Source organism: Podarcis vaucheri (genome assembly GCF_965113315.1).
Source record: "Podarcis vaucheri genome assembly, chromosome: 14".
NCBI classification, from domain to species: domain Eukaryota; kingdom Metazoa; phylum Chordata; class Lepidosauria; order Squamata; family Lacertidae; genus Podarcis; species Podarcis vaucheri.
The window spans coordinates 8,041,910-8,051,760 of NC_138752.1; the positions used below are offsets into that span (position 1 = coordinate 8,041,910).

Consider the following 9,851-nt stretch of genomic DNA (forward strand, 5'->3'; position numbering starts at 1 on the left):
TCATATCTGGGTTTGCGGCGTTTGGGAGCCAAAACATTCGACTCCCAAGGCACGACTGTATACTTTACAAAGTTGTTATTGTACTTCACCTGATCTTAACCTATTACAGTATTTGTAAGAATGGATTCCAAATATCACTGGATTTATCCATGGCAAATTGCGTTTATATGCAAGTTGTTCATATGCTGTGGGTTTGTACAAGTCTTCAAACCAGTCGTAGAAGGGAACTGCATTTTAATCTTTCCAATTCATCAGTATCAGTCTTTTTAAGAAATTCGCAGCACAATGCTGATGTATTCTTGAGGGCTTTTTTTTTTAATGCAAACTAATCCTGAGGATTAAACTTAAAATTTGGAAAAAATGAAAAGCTGAGAGAAACTGAAATTGATGTGGGTGGTACTGTGGGTTAAACCACAGAGCCTAGGGCTTGCTGATCAGAAGGTCGGCAGTTCGAATCCCCGTGACAGGGTAAGCTCCCGTTGCTCAGTCCCTGCTCCTGCCAACCTAGCAGTTCGAAAGCACAAAGTGCAAGTAGATAAATAGGTACTGCTCTGGCGGGAAGGTAAACAGTGTTTCCGTGCGCTGCTCTGGTTCGCCAGAAGTGGCTTAGTCATGCTGGCCACATGACCCGGAAGCTGTACGCCGGCTCCCTCGGCCTAGATGGCGCAGCAACCCCAGAGTCGACCACAACTGGACCTAACGGTCAGGGGTCCCTTTACCTTTACCTTTACCTTTTACTGTTTATTGAATCTGACTTCCACACTGATGATGGAGAGCATCTTCCCCTTGCCTCATGCCCACTTACACCTGCTCCCTGAGAAGGCTGCCTCATTCCGGCTAATAGGAGGACCAGCCCTGTTGGCTGGGGTCTCTCCTTAATATATATATTGGGGTGTAATCCTTAATTGGGAGCACCGCCTTTTCTAGGAGATATGTTCTTTGTTCTCTCTCTGTGATTATTAAAGTTTCTAACTGGTAAGACATGCCTTTCTTTGATCTTTTTATCTACTGCCACAGGGGCGGGTGCTGAGGAAGCTGATTCCCCAAAGCCTGACAATGATCTTGCCAAGATCTGCACCAGGCCCCTCTCCCCTCTTTCTGCCTCGTGACCGCTTGAAGGCCACATGCACCCATTTTCCTTGCAGTGTGCCCTGCTGTGCTGGTCCCGGGGGTAAGGTACCGTGAGTGTAGCAGAGTCCACACGAAGAGGGGCGAGGTCCGATGCAGAGAGCCGGGCGGGGAACAGGAACACTGGAACAGAAGGCTGAGTAGGTAGCAGGAACACCGGATGGACGGGAACAGGAGGCCGAGCAGGGAACAGGAGTACTGGATAGTCAGGAACAGGAGGCCAAGCAGAGATCAAGAACACAGGAAGGTCCGAAGCCAACAACGACGTTGCTCCCGCAACCTGGGGCCGGCCTGACTGGGCTTTTATCCTCTTCTAAGGTCAGGGGCGGTCCCGACCCCCAGGAGCCCCGCCTCCTCTGGCCTTAAGGCGAGCACTCCTCCTGGGGGCAACCAGTTCCCTTCGCCTCTCTGCCCTAAGCCTCTGCAGATCAGGAGAGGCCGAAGGGTTACTGGGCCCTGGAGGAGGCTCACCTGTGGCCACTGAGTCATCCAGCACCTCTGGGGCCAGAATGGTTTCACCTGGTGCCTGCTCTTGAGTTTCCTCAGCATCTAGGCCTTGCCCCAGTTCAGCCGGCCCTGGAGGCGGGGACTCCTGTGCCGGCTGGGATTCCTCCGGATCGCTCTCAGACTCGGAATCCCAGGCCATCACACCTGCTCTCATCTCTCGGTGGGCTCTCTTCCAGCTCTGGAGACGAAGGGCAAGCGGCCCTGGCCATCGTGCAGGTCTCCCTCAAGGACTGCGGGGTCTACCAGTGCACCATCCAGAACGAGTACGGCACCGACGCCACAGACTTCCTCCTGAGCGCTGAAGGTGAGTCTGTCCCTTGCTGCCAGGCCCGGCTGCTCCTCGGAGGCGGTGCTCACCTTGCAAGACGTGCGCAGTGGAGGAAAACACCCGGTGCTGTGGACAGGGTGCTTGAGCTCCGCAGGGGCTTGGCTTCATCCCGTTGCACATCACGGCGTTGGTCTGCTGGGCTGCTTTTTGCTGATGCACCTGTTTGGAAGCCCAAAGGCTTCTCGTGGGGAGCTTGCTGTGCATGCACAGTACAATGCACAGTGTGGGGTGCATGTTAAGTGCATGCGCATGCATGTGCAAAAAGTGCTCGATAGGGACACGGGTGGCAACTGTGGGTTAAACCACAGAGCCTAGGACTTGCCGATCAGAAGGTCGGCAGTTCAAATCCCCGCGGCGGGGTGAGCCCCCGTTGCTCGGTCCCTGCTCCTGCCAACCTAGAAGTTTGAAAGCACGTGCAAGTAAATAAATAGGTACCGCTCCAGCGGGAAGGTAAACAGCGTTTCCATGCGCTGCTCTGATTTGCCAGAAGTGGCTTAGTCATGCTGGCCACATGACCCGGAAGCTGTATGCCGGCTCCCTCGGCCAATAAAGCAAGATGAGCACCGCAACCTCAGAGTCGTCCGCAACTGGACCTAATGGTCAGGGGTCCCTTTACCTTAGGACTTATAAAGCCTTAACAGCTTAGGCTATCTGTACAGATGCATTTTCTCATACAAACCGACCCAAGCTCTGAGATCTTCAGGGGATGCCTTGCTCTTAGTTCACACCTGGTGGGGACACAGGGGAGGGCCTTCTTGGTGGCTGCTCCCAAACTTTGGAACTGCCTTGCTAGGGAGACTAGACAGGCTCCCTCCTTGTTGTCCTTCCACCAAGCAGGTGGAGACTGTTTTTTCTGATAGGTATTTGGGAGCTGGCTGCTTTTAAGGAAAGGGCTTTTAGCAGTGCTGAGCTGTTTCTACTAGACTGGTTTGCTACATCTTCTAGATTTGATTTTATATCATTTTAATTATAGGATTCTATAATTAGAATTGTATTGATTCTGTTACATTGGTTTGATTCTATTCTATTCCTGGATAAAACACAGAAAGCTAAAAACATGCAAACCTTAATAGATAAAAAGTAATTAAACCATTATCTGTTATATTTCTTTAGCTTTTTCCTTTTCTTTTCTTTACTATTTATTAGAGCTGCCATTTATACTTGTTTCTTTTTTACAATTTTATTTTTTATTTTGACAGAGTAATAATAATAAATAAATAAGAATAAAAATGTGCGCCCCACACCGAGACCATTCCATTGTAACTATCCAACTTCCCAAAATTTCAACACATCTTGTGATGGCTTGACCCCTTTCCATTTTAACAGTAGAAATTCTACAAACACCTTCCATATCTCCTCAAAATCATTTCTCCTGCATATTCCCCACCTTACCTTAATGGCACATGTTAATTTATCATTATTATTTTTAGCTTTCTGTGTTTTATCCATGTTTGTTTTAATTTTTGTGAATCACCTTGAGTCCTGGTTTGGGGTGGGGGGGAAAGGTGGGATATAAACAAATGAAGCAATAGTAATAGTAATGAGTGCGTCCTAATCTGCCACAGAGCCAGGAGTCTCAGCAGAGGCACAGACTAATTGTTATCGTGCATGAATATAGGAAAGCCGTTCAGGGTGCAAAGCAGCCCACCTGCAGCTTCGAGAATGGTGAGAATGTACTTTTGAGGATGGCGGCAGATATGATGTTTGGGAAAACAGGGCATCAAGAGAAGCTAGACTTATGCAGACCTTCCAGCAAGAAAAGGGAGCTGGACCACGATTAAAATTTGGATTAAATAGGCTGAAAGATTCCACCTCCCTTTTCTCATATGTCTTTTAATACACCCAGCGTTTCCCCCAAAGAATCCTGGGAACTGTTGTTTGTTAAGGGTGTGAGGAATGGTAGATCTGTGAGGGGTGAACTACAGTTCCCAGAATCCTTTAGGAAAAAGGTGTGCTTTCAGTGTATAGTGTGAATGTATGTGGGGCTCCATAACTGATAAATGTGTATTTCTGTCTCTCTCTCTTTCTTCCTAGTGCTATCGGGATTTATCTCCAAGGAAGAAATAGAAGGTAAATTGCGCCCCACAGATGGCGTGGTGAGTCTTGTGCCCCTCCAGGTAACAGGACCCCCCTCCCACCTGCTACAGCTGTGTCGCCACTGTCACATGCAAAGTTTAGCATTAAAGGAGTGATCAGTGAGATGGTCTCCTCTTTGGGGCGAAAGGCAGAGAGAGGGTGCTGTTTTGAGGTGAGCCTCTCAGCTTCCTTATTTCTCCAAGTGACACATCTTCAGTCATCCTTCCTGGTCCTAGCAAGACCTCCATCCCCATGGGCCCCACAGTCACAATACCGAGACATACCTTGCTGGGCTCTCTGTCTTCCCCACCCTCTTCCCTCCATGTTGTTCCGTGATCTTGATAGAGGACATCCTGCTCATCCACTCACCTGGCTGGGTTTGGGTCCCTTGGGCCTTTGGCCTCTCCTTGTCCCTTGCCTTGTTCTCCCTTGGCTTCCTATTATCACCCAACAGCTGCATCTGAGCATCAGGGAACAAGCACACTGGTTGGTGTGCCGAGGAGAGATTCCCTTCCACCTGTTGCTGAAGAACAAGTCATGCCTCCTAGATCATTCAGTGGACCTTTCCCCCCATCCCTGTCTCCACCACGAGAACGGAGTCCTGTCAGGTTGGCCATCGTCTCCTTCCCCCACTCTTTGAGCCCCACACCTTCTCCCTCTCTTGCAGTTGGTGAAGAGATTGAGATGACGCCCATGGTGTTTGCCAAAGGCCTGGCTGACTCCGGCTTCTGGGGGGACAAGCTCTTTGGCCGGATCATGATGGAGGACTTGGAGGTGGGCCAAGGTTACCTGCGCAAGGCATGTCGCGCCCGTGCCATCTACGGCCTCGAGCCGGTGTTTGAGTCTGGCCACACAGGCATCATCAAGGTCCGCAACCTCATCGCTTTTGGTGGGCGCAGTGAGAACACGCTGGTGGAGAGGAACTATGACATCACCATCCAGGTGGGTAGAGGGAGACTCGGTGCTCTGCTGCTTGTCAAATGGCTTTGGCTGGCTCAGAGTTGGAGCCCTCGCTTAGCATGCAGGAGGTCCCAGGTTCAATCCTGGCCATGGTATCCTCCTGGAATGGCTCTGGGTGTTGGGGGTGCTGCTTTGCAGTCATCCCACTGTTTCCTGCAGGGTTGTTACCAGGTAAAAAGCACAGGGGGTGCATCTGCATAGCTTCATGGCTTCTGGGTTCGCCGAAGCTTTCATTCTGCTCCCATTGTGTCAGGCTTCAGGGAATCGCCTTCCTCTCCTGTGGCCGTAGATAAAGCAGAACAAAGGAAAAGGAGTCTTCTTACCAGTTAGAAACTTATCTCCGAGTAATGGCAGTGCTCCCAATTTAAAGAGTCCACCCCCTTCTATCCCTGTGAACCTACATCACTTCTACGTCTCGTAATCTGAGCTTGTCCCCTCTGTGCTTTCTGTTCTGCCACTTTCTGAGCTCTTCTCGACTTTGGGGAGGGCGGTGGAGGAAGGCTGTCTAGAGACTGTGAATCTGTTAGCCCTCTCCCTTCCAGTGTTTCTTCTCCTAGCTGTTCCCCATCCAGTATTTCCCAGCTTCTGCCTTCTGAACTATGTCCCTCTGCAAACCACTGTTCCAAATCTATACTGTCCTCCTGCTCCTGGGAAGATTCGGGATCTGGAGCAGGAGCAGGAGGAGGCTCCCACCATTGCTCCTCAGTGCAGCCCTCCCCAGCACGGTCCCTGACACATTGTGGCTTAATACCTACATGCAGCTGCTATGGGGAGTCACCCAGAGATGATCTTCACCAGTATGCAGATGCCATCCAGATCTGTCTCTCCATCCCATCTGAATCAGGAGAGGCTGTGCAAGTGCTTAGACCACTGCCTGTCTTGGGTCGCTTTGCTTTAGACCACTGCCTGTCTTGGGTCGCTTTGCTTAAGCATCCTCTCTGCCTGCCGATCTGGCCTACCCATTTTGTGTCCACGAGTGTATCATCCCTCCATTCTGCCTGCAAAGTCTAAAAGTCTCACGGAGGATTGTTTGTTTGCTTTCCGTAGGAATGCAAGATCCAGAATTCGAGTCGGGAATACTGCAAGATCTTTGCTGCCGAGGCCAAAGCCATCCCTGCCTTTGGTCCGGTGCCTGAGTAAGTTGTATCTCTGCCGCCCAGCCAGCAAGTCCCACTGAAAAGGGTTCATAGAATCATAGAATTGTGGAGTTAGAAGCAACCACAAGGACCATCTAGTATAATCCCTTGCAATGCAGGAATCCTTTGCCCAATGTGGGGCTCAAACCCATGACCTTGAGATTAAGAGTCTCATGCTCTACCAATTATGCTATCTCGGAGTTTTTGAATCCAACCCTGCAATCCTGATACCCTGATAGGAACAATGGGCAGGTAGGCGGAAAGGAGCCAGTCTCTCTCTGCAGCAGGAGCGAGGACCTGTGGCCCCCCAGAAATTAGTGGACCACAACTCTCATCAGCCCCAGACAGCACGGTCAGGAATGATGGCTGCCTCCTCTCCTTCTGCACCCAATTGGCAGTGCTGCCAAGGACCGGAGGGCAATGCCAGTAGAGGCTGTGGCTCCTTGCTCTTGTCTCTGCTCATGTGTCCGGTGTCTAGGCAGCAGCAGCAGCTGACACCAGGACCAGGAGGCTCTGGAGCTCACAGTGGCTCCTTTGCTGGGAATTAGTGGGTGTCCTGGTAGAGTTGCTCCCCTGATGCCAGCTCTGTTGAGGTGTGGGAGCACTTAACCTGGTTGCAATGCTCTGAGCAGCCACACTAACCAAAGTGGGAATCTGCTTTTGACAGAATCATCCCTCTTTACCTGATCTACCGCCCGGCAAACAATATTCCCTATGCCACCATGGAGGAGGACCTGCCCGGCCAGTTTGAGTGCTACTGTGGGCGAAGAAATGGCGGCCTGGCTCCAGCCAGCCTCTCCGAGGTTGGGCAAAAGTGTTGCGCCTTCCAGCACTGGCTGTACCAGTGGACAAATGGCAACATCCTGGTGACAGACTTGGAAGGTGAGGCTCACGTCCCTGTCCCCTCACTCTCTGGGAATGGCTTCAGGGCAGTGGGGGTGGAGGGTGAAGCCCTGTTATTTGTCAAGGGGTATGGAGTCCAGTTCTGGGTGCCATATTTTTAGGAGTGTATCTAGAGGGGGGGGGCGTTCATTGGGTTGCCCACTTATACACCATCTCCATCTCTGCAGTGTCACACCCTGCCGTGACCTACAGATGTACGCAACCTTCCAAACGTTAGTCGTGCCACAGATTTGCATCAGGGCATTACAGTATTAGCAGTTCAGCCTTCAATCTCTTTGTAAGGAGTCTTGATGAGCGGGACGGGGGTGGTGCTGGATGGTCTTGCCTGCCCACCCCTCCACCCCCAATTTCTGTGCATTGGGTCCAAGGTGATAAGAGGCTTGATGTGCATGCAGTAGCTCGTGCATAGGAACTCTGCTTGTGATCAGGAAGTTTCTTGCTGTCCTTTTTTATTTCAATCTTTACAGAGAGAGGCTATAGAACCCAGCCTTTTGGATAATGGCATTGTCCCAAGTGAATTTCCACCACTGTATCTCCCACTTCCTCACTCATCTCCTCTACGGGTGCTGCTAGGTGCCCTCTGTCTTTGAGCTCTTTGCTCTCCTACTTTTAAGGCTCGCCAGGTACTGGGAGATGGAGGGTCTGGAATGCTTTTGAATGACAACGTGTCAGCCAGTTGGCTGCTCTGTCTCTGCCTGCTTCTCCTCCTCTCCCATTATTTCCCAACTTTCCCCCCTTATCTGCCTCTGAGCTGTGACCTCTCTCAAACCCCTGTTGTAAATCTGTACTGTCTTCCTCTTCTTCATCCTTGGAAGAGTCAGGATGGGGAGGTGGTCTCCACCATTCCTCCTCTGCCCGGTCCCTTACGGGGGCACAGGAAGGACCAGCAGATGCAGTCAGTCCCATTCTCTGCTCAACATTGTTGTTCGGTATGTCAGTTGAACCATGAGTAGGCTTAGGGTTGAGTTTAGGGTTAGGGTTAGGGTTGGGTTAGGGTTAGGGTTTACATCTTCTAGGCCCCCAGTAAGCGCTGCAGCAGAATTGATTTGGGTTGGGCTAGGATAGGCTTCCTCAACCTCGGCCCTCCAGATGTTTTGAGACTACAATTCCGATCATCCCTGACCAATGGGCCTGCTAGCTAGGGATCATGGGAGTTGTAGGCCAAAATCATCTGGAGGGCTGAGGTTGAGGAAGCCTGGGCTAGGAGTATGGAGTCCAGACTTGCCAGGTCCCATTAGCTCCGCAAAAGGTAGGGGCTGCTTACCTCTTTGCCAATCTGCTCCATGACCTAGAGGTTGGGTGTCTCTTACAGGTGTTGAGTGGAAGGTTACCAATGTCAAGATTGCTACCAAAACAAAGGGGTAAGTGACCACCTAGCAACGCAGTGTGTTGGGGACATCTTTCTCGACCCTGATGCCATGGGACAGAGGGCTGAATCAGGACACCTGAGCCCTGTTGCCAAAGGCTCATCTAGTCCACCATCTTGCTCCCAACCAGATGCCTCAGGAAATTCTGCAAGTGGGGCACGTGTGCTTGCAGGCCATCGAGGTTGGAACGGGGGTGTGCAGGGAAAAGGGGGCTTCGCTCTTTCCCTTGTGCCACAGCCCTAATGAAAATGAAGCTGTCATTGGCACCAATGGCTGCTTCCCACCCCTGGCCAAATTGACAGGCTCATGCCCGCTATGGGGCTCCCAGAGTGTCCCATGGCACTACCCTAAACAGCTATGGCTTCCATCTCCATCTTCGGAGTCTGCAGACTGCTGTAGACCAGGGGTGGGGGGGAGCTGCAGCAACTCTGGGGGTTGCTGGACTCCCCAGCTCTCATTAGACCCAGTCAGCATGGCCAATGGCTAGGGACAATGAGAGCTGTGGTCCAACAACATCTGGAAAGCCACAGCTGGCTCACCACCGCTGCAGAAGATTTGGGTGTGGTTGGGACCTAGAATGCAGTGGACCTAGAACTGAGACCAGATAAAGCTTTTGGTCACAATTGCTCAGCAAAGGAGAGGGACAATCCGGTTTCCTGGTGGCCTGCTATATGATCCAGGCTTGGGGGGCTCAGGGGGAAGAGCTGATTTATGCACTTAGGTGCACAGAGATTCAAAAGGGAATATCCTTAACAGAAGCACCGCAGTCCCTACATACAATTTAAGAAAACAATTCTTAGTTCACAAGCTCATCTTTTAAGTCAGCAAAATATAGAGACTAAAGCTGATATTCAATGTTAGTCATACTTAGACTAACTGAACTTAAGTGACTCAAGTCCATTCATTCCAGTGGGTCTACTCTTGAGTATGACAGGCTAACGTTTGATATTGCCTATTATCATTGTAATTGTCCCTGAGTAGTACATGACAATAATACATCTGATAATATAATACTTGACATGTTTCAACCCATACAGGTCTTTTCAGTAGTAAAACGGAGATCTATATCCATTTACAAAACAACATGGAAATCTGCAGTATGGAAATACATATTCTTACGGCATCGGCAGAACTGAAAATGCATATAGATATTTTTTAAAAGCAACTTTCAACCTCTGAAAGAACAACTCCACATCTAAATAGTATACTTTGACTAAAATGCTTCTGTTTACAATGTTTTGCAAACAGTAAGCATCAAGAGTATTACTGCCATATACGTGGACCATTATTGGGCATTTTCATTTAGTGTGCATATTTGGCTCATACTATATATGAATTTGTGAATTAAGAATCGTTTCCTTAATCTGGAGGCAAGTTCCCTGATACTTAGAACTTCTTATGGGACCTGCTAAAGGTCTTAATAAATATCCCTTCAACAATCCACAC

The 9,851-nt window shown here is 50.1% G+C and overlaps 1 protein-coding gene across 2 annotated transcripts in view; it reads left to right on the forward strand.

The window, feature by feature from the left end:
* The window catches only part of ALPK3 (alpha kinase 3), a 74,877-nt gene that overhangs the window by 60,863 nt on the left and 4,163 nt on the right, over nucleotides 1–9,851 (forward strand). For both annotated transcript variants that reach the window (XM_082198253.1, XM_082198254.1), the window contains 6 exons: nucleotides 1,812–1,939; nucleotides 3,998–4,033; nucleotides 4,707–4,981; nucleotides 6,047–6,135; nucleotides 6,803–7,017; nucleotides 8,351–8,399. In XM_082198253.1, coding sequence (XP_082054379.1) covers nucleotides 1,812–1,939; nucleotides 3,998–4,033; nucleotides 4,707–4,981; nucleotides 6,047–6,135; nucleotides 6,803–7,017; nucleotides 8,351–8,399 — 792 coding nt within the window. The remainder of the gene's footprint in view (nucleotides 1–1,811; nucleotides 1,940–3,997; nucleotides 4,034–4,706; nucleotides 4,982–6,046; nucleotides 6,136–6,802; nucleotides 7,018–8,350; nucleotides 8,400–9,851) is intronic.